Here is a 26,409-nt window from a genome sequence, read left to right on the forward strand (position 1 = left end):
CATAGCAGGGTAATGCTCAAAACAGAGCTGGTGTATAAGCCACCCACTCACGTATGCTACAAGCACCACTAATGTTTGGAGCTCTTATTACAGTTGCCAACTCAAAGAGTCAAACAATAAATTTGTTCCTAGTATGAAAAGATAGCTAATGGACAAATGATTAGTCACCATTATAAGTACTTACTTTATTAGAAAACAGAGTAAACATGTAGAGTCCCAGATCAGAAAATAACTCTATGTCAAGGTCAGCTTTCTGCCCTGTGGAAGACCTTGTCTCTTCTCTAGAGATTGCTATGATCCTTTCATTTTACTCCAAAGAAAGACTTTCACTTGGGGAATTCCTTTGTAGAGTTCCATGGTTTTATCCCAAATGCTCTTAGTCTGGAAAATTACTTTGTATTCTTATGTTTAATATTCTGAGTTTCTGTTAAAGATGGAATTTTTGCTGAGTTAAAGGATCACACAGTTCTTACAGGTCCCAATTTGGCACCAAACTTTAATCTTTTGTGGCTTTGAGTTAGTCTTGGCAGAGCACTTCTAGAGTAGGAGGATTTTTAATGTTTTTTTTTTTTTTAACAAGGCACTTTAAAGTGTTCATTTAGGCTCAGACCAAAGTAAACTGACCACTCTATTCCCATGAATTTTAGAGGGACAAGGGTTAGAATTCACGGGAAAATGTGGTAAGCAAACCTACTGAGAATTTAGTTGATATTGTGGGTTGATACTATAAAGCAGAAGGAAGACTATGGTGTTACTAAAAGAAACTTTCTCACAAAGACTTTTTTTTTTTTTAGCTTTCCACTATGCTATGCTCCCATAATACTAGAGGTGTTTTGAATATATAAATATACATGTTTACATAAACACACACACACACACACACACACATACATATATACACTTTGTACCAATGCCAAAAGTTGAGTGATAAAAATTGATACTTTCCTAAATATGAAATCATAAAATGAACTTCCAGTATAAAAGAATAATTCTAAAATTTTTATTGAAAATGGCAGTGAAAATTTTAAAGTCTTACATGACAGTGAAGAACCATAATTTTCCAAACACTGTCAGTTGCTAATAGGTCCTACGGTGACTATACAGCATATTTGTCTTGCTAAGTAGACATTGAGCTGAAGTAAGTGAAAGTAATATTTTCTCACAATACTTTTTTCTCTTCTACATAGCTTTTCTTATTATTTATTATGTCTGAAAACTATATATGATTTTGGAACTTTTCATCGTCAGGAATATTTGAGATGGAAAACTGATATTCTGCTTTTAATTCTTGCTCATAAGTTGTGATGAATTTCCGATGAGACTTTTTCTTGAGAGAACTCATATCTCAAATATAGTTTAAAGGTTAAAAATTAAATATGTCTTATAATGGTAACATTGTTTATTATGATGATAAATTTTAGTATCCAATAATTCTATAAAGATTAAAAGAATAATACTACTTTATTTCTACTGTATTCTATCTTTTGAATCATGTAGTCATTATTTTTCAAAATCTTCTTAAATCTATCTAGCTAGGGTAGCTTTTCTACTATTAACACCCCAGTGAAGTTTCTTATTTTGTTAACTATTCTTTTTTATTGAGACATAATTGACATATAGCATTGTATAAATGTAAAGTGTTGATTTGATACATTTATGTGTTGCAATATGATTCCCACTATAGCATTAGCTAATACCTCCATCATATCACAAAATTATAATTTCATTTTGTGTTTAGAACATTTAAGATGTAGTGTCTTAAGTTTAATGACTCCAACTTGTTACATTCACTTATTAAGTATTTACTATAATCCTTAAAAAAAAAAAGCTAATTATCCCATCTGGGCTTCAAATAAAGTGATTTTAATGAGTAAAAAAAAGTCTAGTCTCTTAGCAACCCTGAAGTATGTAATACAGTATCATTGACTATAATCACAATGCTGTGCATTAAATCTCAAGAATTTATTCATCTTCTAACTGCAAGTTTGCACTCTGTGACCATTATCTTCCTGATTACCCCACCTCCCAGCCACTGGAAACAACTATTTTATTCTGTTTCTAAGAATTCAGCTTTTTTGGGTTCCATTTTTTAGTGAGATATGTCCTTCTTTGTCTGACTTATCTCACTTAGCATAATGCCCTCAAAGCCAAATGGCAGGATTTCCTTCTTTGTCAGAGTTGAATAATATTCCATTTTATACATTTACCACATCTTCTTTAGGGATACTTAGATTGTCTCCATATCTTGGCTATTGTAAGTAATGCTGCAATAAACATGGGAGTACAGATATCTTTTCAATATACTGTTTTCATTTCCTTTGGATATATACCCAGAAGTAGAATGCTGGATCATTAGGTAGTTCTATTTTAATATTTTCAGGGAACTTCATAATGTTTTCCATAATGACTGAACCAATTTACATTCCTGCCCTTGTCTTGTTCTTGATCTTAGAGGAAAAGCTTTTAAACTGTGACCATTGAGTATGATGTTAGCTGTGGGCCTAACATACGTGGATTTTATTATGTTGAAGTACATTTTCTTCTACATCCAATTTGTTGAGGGCTTTTATCATGAAAGAGGTTGAATTTTGTCTACTACTTTTTCTATTATGCATCTATTGAGCTGATCATATTATTTTTATCATTTGTTCTATTATTGTGATGTATCATATTTATTGATTGGGATGTAACTAGCCATCCTTACATCCCACGGATGGATCCCACCTGATCATGGTATATGATCCTTTTGTTGTTGTTGTTTTATTGTTTTTTTTAAACATTAATCAAAATGGCTAGCATTTATTAATCATTCATGTTATATCAGCTTGAGTGTTTAACATGGATTACTAGGGCTTATAAAAACCCTGGTATATGATCATTTTAATGTCCTGTTGAATTAGGTTTGCTAGTATTTTGTTGAGAATTTTCACATTTCTATTCAAAAAGGATATTGCCCTGTAGTTTTCTTTCTTGTAGTATCCTCATCTAGCTTTAGTATCAGGATAATGCTGTCGTGTAAAATGAGCTTGGAAGTGTTCCCTCCTATTTAATTTTTTGAAATAGTTTGAGAAGGATTGGTGTTACTTCTTCTTAAGTGTTTGGTAGAACTTACAGGGAAACCATCTGGTCCTGGGCTTTTCTTTGTTGGGACATTTTTATTGATTCAGTCCCTTTGCTATTTAATTATTCAGTAGGTTATATTTTTTTCTAGAAATTTATTCATTTCTTCTAAGTTATCCAGTTTGTTGGTGTTCAATTATTCTTTATTTTATAATTGTTTCTTTTTATCTTTTGTATTTCTGTGGTGTCAGTTATAATATCTCCTCTTTCATTTCTGATTTTACACATTCTAATCTTTTTTTTTCTTAGTATAGCTACTGTTTGTCAACCTTGTTTATCTTTTCAAGAAACCAGATTCTAGATTCGTTTGCCTTTGCTACTGTTTTTCCAGTCTCAATTTCATTTATTTTCATTCTGATTTCTGTTATTTCCTTCCTTCTGCTAACTTTGGGTTTGGTTTATTCTTTTTCTAGTTCCTAATAGTGTATAGTTAGGTTGCTCACTTGAGATATTTCTTTTTCTTGTTTTTTTTTTTCTTTTGAGAGAGAGAGAGAGCAGAGGAGGGACAGAGAGAAAGAGAATCCCAAGCAGGCTCCACGCCATCAGTGTAGAGCCTGACGTGGGGCTCAGTCCCACAGCTGTGAGACTGTGACCTGATCTGAGACCCAAGAGTCAGATGCATAACCAAAGCAACCCAAGAATCCTGAGATCTTTCTTTTTCTTAATGTAGGCATTTATCACTTTAAACTTTTCTCGTAGAACTGCTTTTGCTGCATCTTATAAGTTTTGGTATATTGTGTTTCCATTTCATTTGTTTCAGGATATTTTTGGATTTCTCTTTTGATTTCTTCTTTGATCCATTTGTTGTTTAGGAGTATGTTGTTTAATTTACACACATTCATGAATTTTCTAGTTTTTCTCCATTATTAATTTCTAATTTTATACTATTGTCAGAAAAGATGCTTGTATCATTTTGGTTTTCTTAAATTTGTTAAGACTTGTTTTATGAGTGTACATATGATGTAACCTGGAAAATGTTTTATGTGCACTTGAGAAGAATATGTATTCCACTGCTATTGTGTGGAATATAATGTAGATGTCTGTTAGGTCCATTAGATCTAAAGTTCCAGTCCGTTGTTTCAGTATTGATTTTCTGTCTGGATGATCTATCCATTGTTGAAAGTGAAGTATTAAAGCATCCAACTATAAATGTGCCATTGTCTATTTTTCCTCTTACATTTATTAGTACTTAATATATTTAGGTGTTCCAGTGTTGAGTGCATAAATATTTACAGTTTTTATTCCCTCTTAATGAATTGACCCCTTTATCATTATATAATGATCTTCTTTATTGCTTGTTACAGTTTATGACTTAAAGTCTATTTTGTCTGATATAAGTATAACCACCCCTAATTTCCAAATGCATGGAATATCCATTTTCATCCCTTCACTTTGAGCTTATGTGTGTCCTTAGAGGTGAAGTGAATCTCTTGTAGGCAGCATATAGTTTGGTCTTGTTTTTTCATTGTTTTTTCATTCAGCCACTCTGTGCCTTTTGATTAAAGAATTGAAAACATTTAAGTAATTATTAATGGGTACTTACTTCCTGATGCCATCTTTTTAATTGTTTTCTGGCAGTGTTGCAGTTCCTTTGTTCCTTTCTTCCTCTCTTTCTTCCTTCCTTTGTGAAGTAATGATTTTTCTGTAGTAGTGTGGTTTCATTGACTTCTCTTTGTCCTTTGTATACTTACTGTAGTTTTTTGCTTTGTGGTTACCGTGTGTTGCAATTAGGGAGGACCAACATAAAACATCTTCTGGATATAATATAACAGTCTATTTGAAACAGATAGCAACTTTGATCACATACAAAAACCCCTCTCCCCAACATTTTATGTTTTAACATCATAATTTACCTCTTTTTATAATGTGTATCTAATAATTAATTATTACAGCTATAATTATTTTTAATACTTCTGACCTTAAATTTTACACTAGAGTTAAGTGATTAACAGACCATTGCATTACAGTATAGAGTATTCTGAATTTAACTATGTACATACTTTATCAGTATGTTTTATATTTTTATGTTAATTTTATATATTTGCTTCCTTTCATTTCAGTTTTAAGAATTCCTGTTAGCATTTCTTGTAAGGCAGATCTAGTAATGACAAATTCCGTCAGCTTTTGTTTGTCTGGGAAAATCTAACTCTCCTTCATTTTGGAAGAACAACTTTGCCAGCTCAAGTATTCTTGGTTGGCAGTTTTTTTCTCTTTCTGTACTTTGAATGTATTATCTTACTCCCTCCTTACCTGCAAGATTTCTGCTGAGAAATCCACTGATAGCCTTATGGGCATTCCCTTGTATGTGAAGAATTTGAATTTCTTCACCTCATGAACTTGGATGTCTAGATCTCTCCCTAGATTTGATAAGTTCTCAGTCATTACTTCTTAAATTTGCTTTCTGTCCCTTTATCCCTCTCTTCTCCTTATAGGGCTCTAATAAGACCTATATTGTTTCTATTAATGATGTCCTATTATTCATATAGGCTTTCTTCACTCTTTTTCATTCTTTTTCTTTGTTCTCCTCTGGTAATTTTATATGACCTACCTGTCTTCTACTTTATAGATTCTTTCTTCTGTTTGATACAGTGGTCTATTGATGCTTTCTATTGCATTTTTTTTTAATTTTATTCATTGTATTCTTCAGCTCCAGAATTTCTGTTTTTTGTTTTTATGATTTCTCTCACTGTTATACTTCTCATTTTGTTCAGGTATTGTTTTCCTGATTTTATTGAACTTTCTTTGTATTTTCTAATAATAGGTTACTTAGCTTCCTTGAAACAACTATTTTGAATTCTTAATCAAGCAAATTGTAGCTCTCCATTTCTTTGGGAAATGGAAAATCATTGTGTTCCTTTGGTGGTGTCATGTTTCCTTGATTTTTCATGCTCCTTAAAGTCTTGGAATACTATCTGTATATTTAAAGTAATAGTCACCTCCTCCTGTCTACTGACTGGCTTAGGGATAAAAATACCTCCATCAGCAGAGATTCTGAGGCATTCTCAGGCCTTTTCAATGGATATGCCTGCTCCCCACTTCTTGTCCCCTTGGAAATTCCTAAGATTGTATGCCTTCTCTTGCAAAGCCAGATGCTGACAGCTTCTTGTTTGCTTGCCTTCCCTAGAATAGTGCTCAGTTTTGTGTGTTGTCTCCCAGTCCTACAGAGTCAGGCAAGCCTTTTATGCATGTATATGCTCATTAGCTGTCTGCAGAGACTTGTTTCCACTACCCCTGGGGTTGGTGGGTGTGGGTAAGTCATGCAGAATGTTGGGGTGTCCCTGGGCCACCTAAGGGGAGATCTGCAGGCAAGATGTCCCCAGCAGCTCATGAGTTGGCTTCCTGCCATGCAGTTAATAGAATCTGCATTCCTTTTTTTATGTTCCATTCCAAGCCCTGGATGTTGTTCTCCAAGCCACTCCCTGCCCTGCAGTTATGTAGCATGCCTCAGTATTGTGGATGGGGTAAAAAAGAAATAGGTATCTTTAGCAGCTTCCAACCCAGCTGAGAAAGTGACACTGTTTCTCTTACTTTCTTCAATCCATCCTGTCTTAGAATTTTTTTGCTCTAACAGTGTGCTGGAACTTTTCCACTGGACTCTTGGACTTCCACAAAGGCACTCTTATATATGAATGATTGTCTAGATTGGTGTGCTTTGAAAAGAAGATGGTAGAAAGCTCCTATTTCATCTTTTTGATCCCTGTCTAACTCTGACTTTGCTTTTTTTTTTTTTTTTAATAGTGATGTTACAATCACATTTTGTGTTAATTGATGTGGGTTTGCTGAAAAGTGGCAAAATAAAACAAGTAGTTATGTAATTTTAAAAAGGACACTAGGTGTTAATTGAGTTGTAAACACTGTGTTTAGTGCTGTTCAGTAAGGATTAAATGACTTAGCCAAAATTATAGGTGTAGTGTGAATGGGGAATCCAGAATTTGAGTCTAGGCAGTTTGATTCTAGAACTATGCTTCTGAGTATGATAGCCTTTTGCCATATATAACTACTTAAATTTGAATTAAATTATATAAATAGAAAATCATTTTTTATCATTGCTATATTGCAAGTGCCCAATAGCTACACATGCCTACTGGCTACCATATTCTGTTTGAACAGTAAACAGAATATTCCCATTTTTGCAGAAAGTTCTATTAGATGGCACCACTCTAGAAGGAAAATTCTGAGCATCTAGACTGTACCATGTCACCTGTGCTTTTATATACCATTGTCAAATTATTAAAGCAAATTTATTCTCAAAGATTTAATTTTTCCTTCTGTGCAGATAACCATTACAAGTATCTCTCTAGCTTGGCAATTTTCCTAATTATCAGTACCACATTTCCATCTGTATGCCAGGTATGTTCACTTGGACAGTCCAGTATCAACCCAAACATATTTTTAAATTGAATATCACCTGTTCCCCAAAATCACCTCCCTCTATTGACTTGCCCATTTCCATCTTTGCTTCTCATTTATTTCAGATAATGAAGCTTAGTCATTGAATTTTTATTTTTTGTTCCTTCTTTATCGTTCTATGAATCTATATCCTGTCAACCTTCCCTTAAAAATGTCTCTCAAATATGACTTTTCTACTGCTATGACACTGCACCATAATGAATGTACTTGAATCTTGTTTTTCCCCAAGTCCTTCCAGTCTACCCATGATATTAGATCAATAATACCAAATACCATATATATACAATGGAGTATTACTCGGCAATCAAAAAGAATGAAATCTTGCCATTTGCAACTACATGGATGGAACTGGAGGCTATTATGCTAAGCGAAATTAGTCAGAGAAAGGCAAATACCATATGACTTCACTGCTTTGAGGCATTTAAGATACAAAAAAGATGAACATAAGGGAAGGGATGCAAAAATAATATAAAAACAGGGAGGGGGACAAAACATAAGAGACACTTAAATATAGAGAACAAACAGAGGGTTGCTGGAGGGATTGTGGGAGGGGGGGATGGACTAAATGGGTAAGGGGCATTAAGGAATCTACTCCTGAAATCACTGTTGCACTATATGTTAACTAACTTGGACGTAAATTTAAAAATTAATTAATTAATTTTTTAAAGAGTAATACCAAATACCAGTGGCTGTGTCCCTCTCATTGTCAGAAAATTATATTTGCCCTTAAAAATTGATTAAATGCCTTCTACAATCTTATCTACCTTATCTGTTTATCCATTTGTGCATAAACTGTTCATTCTAACCAGACTGGTCTGATTCCTGTGTTGTTACATAATTCACCTTTGCAATCCTAAAATATTATTGTTCCTCCTCCACACATCTTCACTTATTGAAATCTTAACCATACTTTAAGGACTAACCTCAGGGCCCTTCTTATCCATGGAGTGAAACCATTTTAAGTCATAATGTTCTTTTCACTTGCTAGAGTAGTCACTCTATGTACTAGTCATCATATAAGCTCCTGTCTTACTAGGTGGATTAGGGTTCTTCAGAGTAACAGAACCAATAGGTTATATATATCCCATTGGGTTTATCTGTATATATAGGCATCTGTATATCTGGCTGTGTGTGTGTGTGTGTGTGTGTGTGTGTGTGTGTGTGTGGAGAGAGAGAGATTGATTTTAAGGCATTGACTTACATAAGTATGGTGACTGGCAAGTCTGAAATCCTCAGAGCAGGCTAGAAGGATGGAAATTCTAGGAAGAAGTTGATGTTTTGAGACTGAAGGCCATCTAAAGCCAGAATTTTTTCCTCTTCAGAAGACCTCAGCCTTTTCTCTTAATTCCTCTAACTGATTAGATGAAGACTACCTACATTATGAAGGGTGATCTGCTTTACTAAGACTCTACTAATTTAAGTGTTAATTACATCTAAAAAGTACTTTCACAAAAACAGTTAGATGGGTATTTAATCAAACAACTAGATGCCATTGCCTAGCCAAATTGATACATAAAATCAACCATCTCTTTGGATTTACATATTTTTAGAGCTCTTAACTCTACAGTCCAGCTAGACATATGGAGAGGGAAAAGGAACAGCATTTGAGAAATTGCAGTATATAAATATTACAGGATATGAAAACAGTTGGAGGGGCGCCTGGGTGGCTCAGTCGGTTGAGCAGCCGACTTCGGCTCAGGTCATGATCTCGCGGTCCGTGAGTTCGAGCCCCGCATCGGGCTCTGTGCTGACAGCTCGGAGCCTGGAACCTGTTTCGGATTCTGTGTCTCCCTCTCTCTGACCCTCCCCCGTTCATGCTCTGTCTCTCTCTGTCTCAAAAATAAATAAATGTTAAAAAAAAATTAAAAAAAAAAAAAGAAAACAGTTGGAGCTTGTGAAGAGTATAAAACACTCCTCCATTTCAGAAAGAAGAGCATTATGAAGAAAAAGGAAACAAAAAAAATTTTCTGAAATTTGTTCATATACAACAATAATCTCCCTACTAATACTTTCTACTACTAGTAGTATGTTCCTTTCAGTGTTTCTATAAAGTTCATATCTTCTTTTATCTAATCAGAAATCCTGTGTTTTCCATCCAACCAGTCTCTTTTAGCTATGCATCAGATTATTCTAATCCAGCCTGCTTAATTAAGTGCCACTCAGAAAATTTATTTCAATAGTGATATTTTGTCATATGACTTTCCCTCTTGGCATATGAAGTCAGAATTTTTTTTAAAAGCAAGATCCCTTGTAAACAAAATATTTCTTTCTAATTTTATATTTCTTTGTATCTTCTGTATTACTTGATATGATAACCTCTGCATAGTTATTAATCAGTAAGGATTGGCTGACTGACAGGTTCTGCTTTGGCTACATAAGGTGTTCTGAGTTCTATTCTCACATTACCTGTTGATTTTTTTTTTAATTTTTTTTTTCAATGTTTTTTATTTATTTTTGGGACAGAGAGAGACAGAGCATGAACGGGGGAGGGGCAGAGAGAGAGGGAGACACAGAATCGGAAACAGGCTCCAGGCTCTGAGCCATCAGCCCAGAGCCTGACGCGGGGCTCGAACTCACGGACCGCGAGATCGTGACCTGGCTGAAGTCGGACGCCTAACCGACTGCGCCACCCAGGCGCCCCTACCTGTTGATTTTTGAACATTACTACTTGATTATCTCATCAGTATCTCACACCTGACATGTTTCAAACCAATCCCCTGTTCCTTTTGAAACATTGGATGATATGGAGGAACAAAAGGACAGCCATCATGACCATCCTATATCTTCCCATATAATGATGACCTCCACACTGTCCTGTTATTTTCTTTCATCTTGTATTCCTTTGCCTCAGTGCACTTTTTCTCTCTACCATATAAATCATACTCTCTGTGCCTGGGATACTCTTCTTGATCTCTATATGGCAACTTCCTTCTTGTAATTCACCTTAAACATTATCTTCTATAAGAGGCTTTCTCTGACTAGACAGTATATCTACTACATTATTCTTTACAATATTGCCCTGTTTTAATTCTATGGCTAAAACTTACCAGTATGTCATTTTTTAAAATGTACTCCACGCAGGGCACCTGGGTGGCTCAGTCGGTTAAGCGTCCAACTTCAGCTCAGGTCATGAGCTCAAGGTCTGTAAGTTTGAGCCCTGCGTCAGGCTCTGTGCTGTCAGTTCAGAGCCCGGAGCTTGCTTTGGATTCTGTGTCTCCCTCTCTCTCTCTGCTCCTCCCCAATTCACGCTCTGTCTCTATCAAAAAAATGAATAAACATTAAAAAACTTTTTTTTCATAAATAAATAAAATGCACTACATGCGATTCTGATACCAGAGGTCCTTTGTTCACACTTTAAAACCTTGCTGTGGATAGTAGATAAGAACAATGTGTTACCATCACAGTGCATTTTTAACTTTATTTTTATATTCTTAGTTTTAACAGAAAGAAAACTTCCTCTAGAGAATTAGTGCCTTCTATTTACCAAGACTTTTTGTTAAATACTTTAGAGTTGTGCTTCTCCAAATTTTACATGCACACAAACCACTTGGAGAATCTTGTTAAAATATTCAGTAGTTCTAGAGTGGGATCCAAATTCTGCATTTCTGGAATGGATTTTATTTTTTTTAATGTTTTATTTATTTTTGAGAGAGAGAGAGAGAGAACGAGCAGGGAAGGGGCAGAGAGAGAAGGGGACAGAGGGTCCAAAGAGGGCTCTATGCCAACAGCAGAGAGCCCGACATGGGGCTCAAACTCACAAATCGTGAGATCATGACCTGAGTGAAGTTATTCAACCGACTGAGCCACCTTGGCACCCTCTGGAATGGATTTTATTTTTTTTTTTAATTTTTTTTCAACGTTTATTTATTTATTTATTTATTTATTTATTTTTTGGGACAGAGAGAGACAGAGCATGAACGGGGGAGGGGCAGAGAGAGAGGGAAACACAGAATCGGAAACAGGCTCTGAGCCATCAGCCCAGAGCCTGACGCGGGGCTCGAACTCACGGACCACGAGATCGTGACCTGGCTGAAGTCGGACGCTTAACCGACTGCGCCACCCAGGCGCCCCTGGAATGGATTTTAAAAAGTATGATTCAGTACAGCCATTGTAGAAAACAATATGGAAGTTTCTCAAAATATTAAAAACAGAACTACCATATGATCCAGCAGTTACCTTTCTGGGTATATATCAGAAGGAAGTCAAATCACTATCTTGACATATCTCTACCCCCATGTTCATTGCAGCATTATTTACAAAAGCCAAGAAATGGAAGCAACCTAAAGGTCCATCAACAGATGAATGAATAAAGAAAATGTGGTGTGTATTCACACACACACACACACACACACACACATACACACATGATGGAATATTATTCAGCCATAAAAAAGGAAGTCCTCACAAAAGGAAAAACCAATTTATGATGAGTCTTGAAGGAACTATGCTAGATGAAATAAGTCAGACAGAGAAAGACAAATATTGTGTGATCTCATATGTGGAATCTAAAAAAATATTAATTGCTTTTCTACCCACTAACAATCAGGAAAGAAAATTAAGAAAACAATTCCATTATAATATTATCATAAAATACTTGGAAATAAACTTAGTCAAGGAAAGAAGACAGAAATGAATGAAAAGGCATTCTATGTTCATGGACTGGAAGACTTATAATATTATTAATATGACTGAAAGTGATCTACAGATCTAAGAGGACTGAAAGTATTACTGAAAGTGATCTACAGATTCAATGTAACCCGTATGAAAATCCCAATAACATTTTTTTGCATAAATAGGAAAACCCATCCTAAAAATCCTATAGAGTTTTAATAGCAAATAAAAAAACAATCTTTAAAAAGATAGCAAATAGCAAAAGTAGCAAATAGCTGAACAATAGCAAAACAGTAGCAAAATGGGAAAGAGCAAAGATAATCTTGAAAATAGCAAAAACAATCTTGAAAAAGAACAAATTTGGAAGAGTCACACTTCCTGATTTCAAAATATATTACACAGCTATAGTAATCAAAAGAATGTAGAACTAGCATAAAGACATATAGACCAATGGAATAAAGTAGCCCCAAAATAAGCTCTCACATATATGATAAAATGATATTCAACAAGGATGTCAAGACCATTCAGTGGAGAAAAACAGTGTTTTCAATAAATGGTGCTGGCAAAACTTGATATCTACATATAAAAGAATGAAGCTAGACCCTTTATTTTACACCATGTGGAAATATTAACTCAAAATGGATTAAAGATCTAAATGTAAGTGCTAAAACTATCAAACCTTTAGGAAAAAAAAACAGAGAAAAGCTTTATGACATTGGATTTGGTAATAATGTCTTGACTATGATACCAAAGCCCAGGCAATAAAAAGCAAAAATAGGTAAATTTAACATCATCAAAATAAAAAACTTTTGTGCATCAAAGGCTACAATTACAAGACTGAAAAGACAACCCACAGAATGGGAGAGAGTATTTGCAAATCCTATAATCTGATAATGATTTAATATCCAGAATACATAAGGAACTACAAGTTAAGTATAAAAAAAATGTTTAATGGGCAGTGACTTAAATACACATTTCTTCAAAAAAGACATACAAATGGCTAATGAATACATTAAAAGATGCTTAATTTCAGTAGTCATTAGGGAAATGCAAATCAAAACCATAATGAGACCACTTTATACCTGTCAGGATTACTATTATCAATAAACTAGAAAATAAAAGTATTGGTGAAGATATGGATAAACTGGAACTTTTGTGCTTTGCTGGTAGGAATGTAAAATGGTACAGCTACTGTGAAAAGCAATATGGCAGTTCCTCAAAAAGGTAAGCAGAATTGACATATGATCCACTATTTCCACTTCAATTCCAAAAGAATTGAAAGAGGGCTCCAATATTCATATACCAATGTTCATAGTAGCACTATTCACAGTCACCAATAGGTGGAAACAATCCAAATGTCCATCAACAAATGAATGGGTAAACAAACTGTGGTATATGTACATATATACTATGCCTTAAAAAGGAAAGAAACTTTGGGGCACCTGGCTGGCTCATTCAGTTAAGCATCTGACTTCGTTTCAGCTCAGGTCATGAGCTCTCAGTTCATGAGATCAAGCCCCATGTTAGGCTCTACAGCTGCAATGTGGAGCCTGCTTGAGATTCTCTCTCTCCCTCTCTCTCAAAATAAATAAATAAACTTAAAAAAAAAGGAATGAAACATTGATACATGACATATCATGGATGAAACTTGAAAACATGCTGAATGAAGTAAGCCTGACACAGAGGGAAAAATATTGGCACCATTCTACTTATCTGAGATGCCTAGAATAGGCAACTTCATAGAGACAGAAAGCAGAATGGTGGTGACTAGGGACTGGAGAAAAGAAAAAGTGGAAAGTTTTTTAATGGGTACAGAGTTTCAGTTTGGCATTATAAAAAATTTCTGTACTGGTGATGCTTGCACATTGTGTATGTATTTAATGCCACCGAATGGTAACTTAAACATGGTTAAAATTTCAAGTTTTATGTATATTCTGCCATAATTTAAAAAAATTAATTCTGCATGTCTAGTAAAGCCCCACGTGTTGCAGATGCTACTGGTCTTGGGACCACACTGAGCAGCAAGGACATAGGATAGAGAAAAAAGTGGAGGGGGGCATGTGAGTTCTTCAGGAGAAGGGAACATATGTTTTTAGTTGTATAAACTAGCAGCTGATACATAATGCAATCTTAATACCTTTTTCAAGGAATTTATGAAGGAGTAAGTAAAGAAATACAATCTAATAGGGTAACTAATAATTGTAATATAAGAATGTGTCAGTGGGGCGCCTGGGTGGCTCAGTCAGTTAAGCGTCCGACTTCAGCTCAGGTCACAATCTCGCAGTCCGTGAGTTCGAGCCCCACGTCAGGATCCAGGCTGATGACTCAGAGCCTGGAGCCTGCCTCTGATTCTGTGTCTCCCTCTTTCTCTGACCCTCCCCCGTTCATGCTCTGTCTCTGTCTCAAAAATAAACGTAAAAAAAAAATTAAAAAAAAAATAAGAATGTGTCCGTGAACATGATACAGATTTGAGAAAAGCACAAAAGAAAATTAAAGACACTACATCTTTAAAAAGTATTTCTTTGGCTCAGTGGGGGTGTTTTTTCCTCACTTTGTTTCCCATGTGCAGTATGGCATGAAGAACATTGTGTGCTTTACCTGGAAAGTCACCATTGTCATAATCAGATATTACAGCATGATCAGAAAATAAGCTTAGTAAAGCACAGTTTAAGAGTACACTTAGGTATTTGCTGAGGAGAGAAACCACACACAATTTTGGTTTAAATGAACAGATCATGTACTCACTGAGGTAAGCCCAAATTGTTTTGATTTCTTTTTATGAATTTGTAAGGTTTTTAGTATAGCTGTTAATTTCTGTAAAATTCAAATGATTGGTAGAATCTATTTTATTATTTCCCTTACGTATATGTCAAATAACTGGAGATAATGTAAAGTCAAGTATGGCAGTTGTAAATATTTCTTATGTGAAATTATGACCATTGATTTATGAAAAAGGAAAAGTATGCCAATGTATTCATATCATGCTTTATTTATCAGCCACTAAAAATTGACTCATTGAGCCTTATTCCTTCATGGAGAAGCTTACTATTAAAAACGGTACTGTTTGTTTGTTTGCTTTTTTCAGACACTTGGGTAATATTTCATTAATTAGTAACTCTACTCTACAATTTAGATCCATACTATTTATAATTATATCAATATAGGTAATATGGTATATTTCCTAACAAGTAAGATTCAGTCAAAATATCTCTACATTTGCAATGAAATGAAAATTTATGTACATAATTCCAATCTTAAAACAGGCCAAGATTCTGAAGTGTCGTCCCAAGGAAGTATACATTATTCTTAATATAATTTTAATGATGAATGGGTTTTCAAAATATTCTAATTTTTTGATAACTGTACATGAGAGAAGCTCTGACTTGCTTATATTTGGTAAGTTAGATACCGTATTCCTTCAAACTGGTGGCTAATATGGGTGCCTAGCTGGCTCAGTTGGTTAAGAGGCAGACTTTAGCCCAGGTTATGATCTCACGATTCATGAGTTTGAGCCCTGCATCCGGCTCTGTGCTGACAGCTCAGAGTCTGGAGCCTGCTTTGGCATCTGTGTCTCCTTCTCTGTCTCTGCCCCTACCCTGGCTTGCACACGCTCTCTCTCCCTCCCTCCCATTCTCTCTCTCTCTCTCTCTCTCTCTCTCTCTCAAAGATAAATAAACATTAAAAACAAATTTCAAACTGCTGGCTAACAGAAACTGTTGCCTCAACTTTTTAAAAAATGTTTATTTATTTTGAGAGAAAGAGTGCTAGTGGGGGAGGAGCAGAGAGAGAGAGGGAGAGAGAGAATCCCAGGCAAGCTCCATGCAGTCAGCAGAGCCCAACGCGGGGCTCCATCTCATGAAATGTGAGACCATGACCTGAGCAGAAATCCAGAGTCGGATTAACTCCGGCTTAACTGACTGAGCCATCCAGGTGCCCCCTGTTGCATCAACTTTTTATAGAGAAAACTAAACATGAGATACATTTAAAAGTGTCATGAATTACAATCAAATCAGTGGCAGTGTAGGAATACAATCCAGTGTCCTGAAAAAACATGCATTGTGCACAGGATCTGGCTTTCCTTTTATTTCATTTCTAGAATTTTTATTAGCTTCAAATCTAAGCTGAGAATAAAGCAACAAAACTGTAAATTCAATGATAAAATCTGAATAAATGAGCTACCTAACCAGATACTTCAATTAGGGTGCAGAGTGGGATGAAACTCAGCATCATACTTTTTCAGAAGCTGTTAGGGATGTAAAGAATGCATGGTCATGATATATTTATTAATATTTCAGAAGAATTAAATTGTGAAAAGATGGCAAATTCTGAAAGAGCTGAAGAGATGCAAGAAAATTATCTGAGAAATGGGTAAGCTTTGTCTAGATTCTACTGAAAGCCTTCTGCAATTTCAGATATGCTTTATCCTTTTCAAAGCTATAGCAGAAATGTTTGTAATTTTTTCCAAAAATAGCAGTGCTATTTTTGTGCTGGAATTCAACATAATCAGTGAATTTCTTGTAGCTTACCAGTACAAGAGAAGAAATACCTGAATATTTTCAATTCAGTTCTCTAGGGATCCTTCAGTCCATGTGGTACATTTAATGCAGGAAAATACTGGATTCTGATTATTTTTTTCACTGAATAGATGTCTGTGTGTTTATGTATGTTTGTATGTTAGAAAAATTTCCTATACCTATAATCCATTAATTTACAGATTTAAAATTGAAATAGCTTAAAGTCTATTTGTTTCACTTTTATTATAATAATGGCCTTACATTTAGATGTATAAGCTATAAAAGTCAAGAGGACCTCTTTTGATAGCTTGTTTCCTTAATGCAGGGCTACAAATAGCCAGAAAGGCAGTTCCCACCATATCTGCTCATGTACTATTTTCTGCTTTAAATTCTGGTAGAAAAGAGACTTTCAAAAGACTACCCAAACCCTCCTTCAGAGGCTTTTCATGAAGGTCAATGAAAGACAGAAATATTTCCCTGAAACAAATTTCAAAACAGAGCTTACTGAGTCTTAGCTAAAATCAGCATTTGTTGGGGGGATGTAGGGAGTTCATGGCTGGCTCAGTCAAGAGGAGCATGCCACTCTTGATCTCAGAGTCACGAGTTTGAACCCCATGTTGGAGGTAGAGATTACTTAAAAAATAAAATAAAAAACTTTCAAATCAGCATTTGAGGTAAAGGAAGGGCTTTACAATCTTAAAGCACTTGTTGTCATCTGTGAAACATCTCAGAACAAAATGGCCCAGTATTTAAATGAATTTTTAACCTCAGAGGGAATAAAATTAAGTGACTTGACATTTATCAAAGTTGATGGAGCTATGTTACAAAGCTGGAGAGGAGAGTCAGAAGTTCATCCTTCTGTGATGTCTTTTTTTGAAAACTTAATGTTGCCTTCCAGTCTTCCTTTAATGTATAAGAATGTTGTATGTGTATGTGTCTTTAATTGACAGATTTCTGTGAAAGCAATGAATAAAACCTATAGTTTTCATCTGGACTTGAAATGTGAGCTAAGAAAGGAAATTTTCAGTGGGGGACAAAATTCATGTTATACTTATTTAATGCATACTTAATAGTACTTCTTTCATTAAAAGTTTACATTTCCTCTTGTTACAAATCTTAAAAATTCCAATCTACCACCTTATACCCATTAAGATGTATGCTATTAAAAATAATAATTAAAAAACAAAATATAACATAGCAAGTATTGGTGAGGATGTAGAAAATCCTTGTGCATGGTTGATAGGAATATAAAACAGTGCAGCTGCTATGGAAAACAGTATGATGGTTCCTCAAAAAATTAAAAATAATCATGTGATCCAGCAATTTTGATCTTAGTTATTTACCCAAAAGAATTGAAAGTGGGGATTTGAAAAGATATTTGTGTACCCATATTCATAGCAGCATTATTCATAGTAGGCAAAGAGTAGAAGCACTCTGAAAGTGTTCATTGACTGATGAGTGGATGGATGGATAAATAAAATATGTTATATACATGCAATGGAATAGTAATCAGCCTTAAAAAGGAGAAAAATTCTGACATGTGCTGCAACATAGATAAACACTGAAGGTATTTAACCCTACAGAATAGGGTGAATAAACCCTACAGAAAAGAACAAGATACTATATAGTCCTACTTACATGAGGCACCTAAGGTAGTCAGATTCATAGAGAGAGAAAATAGAATGGTAGTTGCCAGAAGCTAGGGCCAAGAGAGAAGAAGGGGAATTACTGTTTAATGGGTATAGAGTCAGTTTTTCAAGGTAAAAGTTCTGTGGATGGATGGTGGTGATGGGAGCACCATATGAATGTACTTAACCAACCGCAATTAAAAAATTTCTATTCCAGAGGTTTGCCTTCAGTTGTTATCCTAACTAATGTAGACATAGCCAGTGACAACTTAGTTTTCCCATTGATTATGATAAAAATCTTGTATATCCTTAAGCGTGTTTTTAAAATTTCATTGTTGATGCGGATTTGCTATCAAGAATGAGATTTGATAGTTAGGAACAATTTTAATTGGAAAAATCTGCAGTTATATTTACATTGTAACCTTTCCATCTTCAACATTTATTTTCCAGAAAACTACAAGAACTCCCCAAAGTAAGAAAACAAATTGTTGGACCTTTTGAGATAGTAAGTGAAATCAGTTAAAAAGTACATATATCATACAATTTTAGGGAATTGTCAGTAGTGCTTAAAATGATTGAGGGGCGCCTGGGTGGCGCAGTCGGTTAAGCGTCCGACTTCAGCCAGGTCACGATCTCGCGGTCCGTGAGTTCGAGCCCCGCGTCGGGCTCTGGGCTGATGGCTCAGAGCCTGGAGCCTGTTTCCGATTCTGTGTCTCCCTCTCTCTCTGCCCCTCCCCCGTTCATGCTCTGTCTCTCTCTGTCCCAAAAATAAATAAACATTGAAAAAAAATTTAAAAAAATAAAAAAATAAAAAAATAAAATGATTGATAGTTCACATCTATTGTGGGGGGAAGAGGGGGAATTTTATAAGTAATTACAATATTACCTCTCATAGGAAAAAATATAATTAACCCAACGTTTCCATAATAAGGGATAAGAAAAAAAGCACAATATTTACACAATGATCCCAATTTTGCAAAAAAAAAAAAAAGTGTGTGCATGTGTGTGTGATGCATACATTGATAAAAGTCGCTTGGTTATTTTTCAAAGTGTATAAATTCTTTTAAATAAAAAATAATTATGTAAATATTTTATAAAACATATACCTAAAAAAAGTATGTTAGCATATGTCTTTAGGATTATGTTCAAGGACCATTTTCAGGAATGTGTTCCCAAAACAATTCCTCTACCTACTCTAATCTGTATGTCATTCTGGCTATCAGTGTCATTAGAAATTCACACAAAACAGTACCTGCTTTTTCAAAAGTCAAATTCTAAAAAACCTGGGAAGTAGCAGAACATGACAAACTTTATCAAAGACATAACACACTGTTATGGAGGAAGGTGGATGAACAGATGCCCTCTTATCATCTGTAGTACCAAGTACAATGCTGTGGCAGTTACTCCATAAATATTTATTAGCTATCATATGAATAAATGGTAATACATTAAATTTTTTCAGTCTCCACTCATAAAATATGTACTAAGTTCCTCTTGCTGTTATACAAATCTAATTTCATTTCAATACCACTATACATTTTATCTTGACCTCTCAGTAAGATAAATAATCCATATTTTCAAGTTTTGTTCATGTTTTTGTTTTGGAATAGCATTGTTGGGATCTGCTATAGAATAGAATATAAAGCATTCATTATTTGGCTTTCAACGATTTCTTTCTTCTTTTTTTCAGTTATCTTTTTCTTATTCCAAACAGACTTACAAATTATTATTATAAATAAGTTTATAGAATAGATACTGCCCCAGCTAGAAAAAAAATCAAAGGAATTTAAAATAAGAATGAAAAATATAATTTATTATATTTGGTGAACTAATTTTTACCACATGGTTACCGTTCACTGCACTTACTTTTATCATTGCTATGATGTTGATAAACCTAAAGAATTGAAAGTTTGAAGTTCAACTGTCCATAAGCCAAGATATTGTCATTGCAGTGTTTCAAAATATATTAATTTATTTTAGAATCAACCAAATGGAAGGAAGTTTCTGATTCATACCCACATCTATCTGACCTGTGTCACAGATGCATAATTTGTACAGATTTTGCTACTTTATTTTTTTTAATTTTTAAAAAATCTTTTAAATGTTTATTTTAGAGATAGAGCTACTTTATAGCAACTTCTTCAACAACCAGCAACAACTTCTTCAAAATACATTGTAAATCGCTAATATCAGGGATCTTTTTTTAATTTTATATATAAAATACTTTTCCATGATTTTATACATTTATTGAGTCTCTTAATTTATGAAATAACATTTACTTGATGGCAAAAACTGTAGGTTGGTTTTATTTTTGTTTTTTTACAGCTGTAATGCTACTATGTTTTGTTTTCCTCAGTTTCGCTTTGCTGACAGACTGGACATCACACTCATGATCCTGGGATTACTGGCATCACTGGTAAACGGAGCCTGTCTTCCTGTAATGTCACTGATTTTAGGAGAAATGAGTGATAACCTTATTAGTGGATGTCTAGTCAAAACCAATACAAGTGAGCACAGTATTTACTTTTCTATGTTTCTGGGGACTCAAAAGCATTAAATAAAACAAACAGAGAGCTCATAATACAGATTTGTATATTGTCAAACAATATCTACATGATATGTATATAAGTCCTTTATTCTTCCATATTGCCAGGGACTAAAGAACCAAAGTCTGTATTAGTATTTGTCAAAGAAACAGAACCAAAAGAATGTGAGTGCATGAGTATATATTTATAGAGAGAAAGAGAAAGAAATTTTTGTTAAGGAATTGGCTCATGCCATTATGGAAGCTGATATATACAAAATCTGCCAGGTGGGCTAGCAGGCTGAAGTCCCAGAAGAGAACCATTGTTGCAGTTCAAGTCCAAAAGCCATTTCCGTTCATAGTATATAAAAATCATCTGAGGGGCACCTGGGTGGTTCAGTTGGTTGAGTGCCCAACTCTGGATTTCGGCTTAGGCCATGATCCCAGGGTCATGGGATTGAGCCCCAAGTCAGGCTTTGTGCTGAGCGTGGAGCCTGCTTGAGATTCTCTGTCTCTCTCCCTCTGCCCCTCTCCCTCACTTGCTTTCTCTTTCAAAAAAAAAAAAATCATCTGAGACTGAGTGTACCTCAACTTGTCTCTCCAGGAAATTAAATAATTTCCTATCAAAAGTGATCATCGTATCGTGATTTAATCAAAGGCTTGAGCCATTTCAGGGCACTTATTTATAATACACACTTTATTATTTTTTAAATGTTTATTTTCGAGAGAGAGAGAGAGAGGAGAGAGAGCATGAGCAGGCGACAGGCAGAAAGAGCCAGAGACATGGAATCTGAAGCAAGCTCCAGGCTCTGAGCTGTCAGCACAGAGCCTGACAGGGGGCTCAAACTCACCAGTCATGAAATCATGACCTCAGGTGAAGTCAGACGCTTAACTGACTGAGCCACCCAGGAACCCCCATAATACACACTTTAAAAAGAAGAAATCAAAAGTGACAGAATCTCTCAGATAACTGCTTCGAGTTTCATTAATAGTATATAGACATGCATGGGATTGTAGAACATAATGCAGCAAGGAAGCCAAAATGAGCATGCAGAAAATTACGGTACTAGAGACAAATACCCTGAATAAAGATAGGAGGGAAATCTAATAATCAGGCATAGGGGAAAAGGTGTTTTTATATTTCCCATAGTTATAGATGTCTTTCATGTATCATTACCTTTGTAGTATCCTATTTCAGGGTCGTGTTCTTCAAGGTAACATTCTTTAGAGGTAAATCCAGTAATTTTATGCACTGACATAGTATCCATAGCCTTTTTTTTATCTGAAGGATATTAAAAATATTAGTAATTTCCTGATTTTATGTTTTCCACAAATTATACAATAAGAAGCATCCTTGTAGCTGTTTATTATAACTGAGATAAATGTGTCATTAAAACTTGGACTGTCTTTTAGACATAAGCCTAGCTTTATGTACTGTACTCCCCCTCTCTGTCCTATTTAAATTTAAATACTAACATATATACTCTTGTTTTCCACCTAAAGGCTAATCTTTTAAGTGTCCTAGTCTTGTTTAAGCAGGATAAAGCCATTGCTTCCACTTCTTTGTCTTTTCATGTGATGATCTCCTGTCTACACAATTAATTTTTAGTATTTTAATGATAGAAGCTAAATTAAGGATGCTATTCTGTTTGTTAAACAAATGAAGCCACCAATTCACTGAGTAAATATTTATTGACTGCCAACTGTGTCTCTCTCCAAATGAATGAGTGAAGGAAAGAAGGAGGGAAGGAACAATCTAGCAACCTAAGCCAATATGCTTAGGAATATTCATTTTGTTAGAGCTACTCTATAATTGATTCTCTTACCAGCTTTAGACAGGATGGGCAGAACATAACTACTGATATTGCTTTGAATTTTGACTTTTGATTTTGGTTAGGCCTTCTCCAGGTTTTTTAAATTTCATTGTGTTGTTTGTCAAATGTGGTGAACATTTACCAAACCATACCAAAAGAGGTTTGGTAAAGGTTTAGATAAATACATGGATACTATTGGTACAACATATTATTAAAGAGAAGTGAGGACATTAAATTATATACCTTCAACTTAACATTGATTTTCTGGAGAAATGTAGAAGAGGATTATTTGCTCCAACAAATGAAAATATGAATAATAACTGTCACTGATCAAGGGCCCATTTTTGTGCCAGCACTTAACTTTTGCACATGCTACCTCTATTACTATAATCTCCAAAATGAGAATATGCCATTTTTATGTGATTTTAGGTACCATTTTTACAAACAACGTTTATTCTCTTAATTAGCTCAGTTAATTTCATTAAAACTTTCCTTTAGAGTTTAGTACTTCTGTATTAATTCTAATATGTGGAATAAATTGCTTTAAAATGTTTTCTTACCATAATTCCATAAATGGAATAAGGAAAAGATTATTGTTCGCATATAAAGATCATAGACATTATCATATGTGATGATGGTGCAGTTATGTAAAAGATGAACAGATGAGATGTCTAGAATTCATTTCAAATGTTTATTGAAAAAGTTTTAAGAAAGAAAATTATGATAGTGGATAGTGGATATTGACCACTGTTTTGTGCTGTTTGTGAAATTACAACCTTGATATAATAATTAATGTATGGTGTATTTTTTACCAGAAGATGTATAGAAAAGTGTACATGTAGAGGCGCCTGGGTGGCTCAATATTTTGGGCATCTGACTTTTGATTTCGGCTCAGGTCATGATTTCATGGTCATGGAATCGAGCCCTGTGTTGTGAATCCCGTGGGATTCTCTCACTGTCCCTCCTCTGCTCATTTTCCCTTCTCTCTCTCTCTCTCTCTCTCTCTCTCTCAAATAAATAAACTTTAAAAAAACTCTTAGAAGAGTTTACATATAAAATTTATAATCCAAAGATTATTTTAAATACTGTTTTATTATGTTCCTATCCTTGTTTCACCCAACATATTTCAATGAGCTTCACTTAAATTTTTACCATGACTGTTACTTCTAGAATTTTTCACATGTGTTCCTGCTTTTCTTGGACTTTCTAAATTATTCCCTGGGATATCTCAAACTGAATTCTAAATGCATAATCTCAGCAGGTAAGGTGAATTCTATTACTATTACTTACACAACTTTTGTCTGGAATCAGAGATGTCCTAAAGAATTTTTTCCAGATATGAGATACATAGTTAATATTTCCTTACAATTTTTCACATTGCATGAGTTCTTTTTGAGAAGAGCAATAATAGTTTCAAACTTTAGGTTAAAGAATAGAAAGTTAAGATGATCATAAACCGTAAGATATTAAGTCCATTTTCTTGAGAATGCATTATATTTCATTTGGAGGGCTATGTATGAAACAGTGTGGCCAATTATAAATTAATTGCCTTCATAATTTAAAAAACTGTGTTACAGCAAATCACCAGAATTGTACTCAGTCTCAAGAGAAGCTGAATGAAGATATTACTGTGTAAGTAATGTTAATGTGTTACTGTGTAAGTAATGTAAAATATCAGTATCATGTTTATTGCACGCTGCTTTATTCAGTACTTACAAGAAAAAAACTAAGGTTTCATCAGTAATATTACATATAAGTGATTAAAGCAAATGTGTCCTTTTCTTTTTTTTTTAATATTTATTTATTTTTGAAAGAGAGAGAGAGACAGACTGTGTGTGAGGGAGGGGTAGGGAGAGAGGGAGACACAGAATCCGAAGCAGGCTCCAGGCTCCGTGCCATCAGCAGAGAGCCCGATGCAGGGCTTGAACCCACAAACCACGATATCATGACCTGAGCCTAAGTCAGACGCTCAACAAACTGAGCCACCCAGGCACACCCCATAAATGTGTCCTTTTCTTTCTTTGGATATACAAAATAGAGTTATTATATAATTTTTCTTCTATTTGAAAGTCACTAAGTTCATAAGCCTTAAATTGTATTTGACAGAATTGTCATCAGTAGAAAATTCATTTTGAGATTTGTATTTTTAGACCAATTTTGCCTTCTAGAACTGAAGGAACATATCCTAAAGACTAAAGAACTTATTTTTTTCTTTTTTTCAAATTACTTTCCTTACAAATCTTAGAGAAAAATGCTACTTCTGTAAACTTTAAACACCAAAAAGTCATGTGCAACAAATACTAAAAATAGTAAAATAATTGTTTAAATGTTTATTTATTTTGAGACGGAGAAAGAGAGTGTAAGTGGGGGAGGGGCAGAGAGAGAGAGAGAGAGAGAGAGAGAGAGAGAGAGAATCCCAAGCAGGCTCCATGCTGTCAACACAGAGCCCAACGCAGGACTTGAACTCACGAACCATGAGATCATGACCTGAGCCAAAATCAGGAGTATGACACTTAATCAACTGAGCCACCCAGCTGCTCAAATAATGAAATAATTTCAAAAACAATAACAGTAAAGTTTCATTGACTAATTTTGGAGACTAATTATTGAGACTATTATGGTGATGTTGTATTCAAACTAAAAATTGTAAAGTCTGAAGTAAATAATTTATAAGGGCATTCAGTTTTTGTGTTTTATATATTAAATGGTATCATTTCCTCTGTTATGTGTTGAGTTTGTTAAAGCGAAGCTGTTTATTGAGTATATTCAATGGACTTAGTAGTGTCTCACTAAAATTATGAGAGTTTTTGCTACAGACCTAAGTGATCCCTCATTTTACTCCCAAAAGTGAATCCTACATGTTGCACAACCCAAGGGACACCTATCACATTGCAGTGAAACTCTCTGGACCATAATCCTTGACCTGCCTTGTCCAATATGTTAGCCACAGCTACATATGCCTATTTGAATTTGAATTAATTAAAATTGAATAAAATTACGTATTTAGTTCCTCATTTTCAGTCACAGTTCAAATGTTCAGTAGCCACATTTGGCTGGTGTCATCTTGTCTATCACAGATATGGAATATTTTCTTTGACACAATAAGTTGTATTGGACAGCATGCAGTGTAAATGGCACCCCCTCCAGTTGTACTTTGCTGCAGCCTGAACTCTCTTTGAATGTTGATTCTGTTTTTTAGCAACTCTTACATAAAATTTCTTTATAGTGGGTCTTTTGAAAATTCCTTGTTGAGATCCAGTGTATTGCCTTTTACTGAATTCTATTCTTACAGTATTAAACTGAGGTTCTGATGTATAATGATGAGGTTTGAGCTTTTTACAAAGAATTTTGGAATTTTGAAAAATAGTAGCATCCATTTAAAGAACAGATAATAAAAGGGAGAATAAAATGAAGAGATATGTCTGCATACAGTTATTAAAAGATTTTGAAATTTACAAAGAAACATTCTTAACATTTTTGATCTGTTGTATTTGTTATGCTATTGTTCCTCAAACCGGTGTTCTGTTTTGGGATATTTGAGATACATGAAGAGAAAAGATTTCATGGTCAAACTGATTTTGACAATATCATATGACAACGTCCTTTTGTATATACACAGGACAGATAAGTGTAGTAAAGCTCCATTTATTCCCAGTTATTACTATTTGACTATAAAACCCATTTTTCCCCAAACACCTAGTAACATCCTGTGGAACTAATGTTTTGATGAACACATTTCTGAGAATCATTACTTTATATCCTCTTTTTTGGATGAGGATAAGGTAAAA

At 34.6% G+C, this 26,409-nt stretch overlaps 1 protein-coding gene across 1 annotated transcript in view; it reads left to right on the top strand.

Moving 5' to 3' along the window:
• The first annotated feature begins 16,456 nt into the window (after positions 1-16,456).
• Positions 16,457-26,409, top strand: part of ABCB5 (ATP binding cassette subfamily B member 5) — a 112,952-nt gene continuing 102,999 nt past the window's right edge. The window contains exons 1-4 of the mRNA XM_047096409.1: positions 16,457-16,509; positions 18,734-18,788; positions 20,640-20,790; positions 24,199-24,253. Coding sequence (XP_046952365.1) covers positions 16,457-16,509; positions 18,734-18,788; positions 20,640-20,790; positions 24,199-24,253 — 314 coding nt within the window. The remainder of the gene's footprint in view (positions 16,510-18,733; positions 18,789-20,639; positions 20,791-24,198; positions 24,254-26,409) is intronic.

The sequence above is a fragment of the Lynx rufus genome, unplaced genomic scaffold (genome assembly GCF_022079265.1).
Source record: "Lynx rufus isolate CCGP_SWC_20201006 ecotype Redwood Valley unplaced genomic scaffold, mLynRuf1.p SCAF_4, whole genome shotgun sequence".
NCBI classification, from domain to species: Eukaryota; Metazoa; Chordata; class Mammalia; order Carnivora; family Felidae; genus Lynx; species Lynx rufus.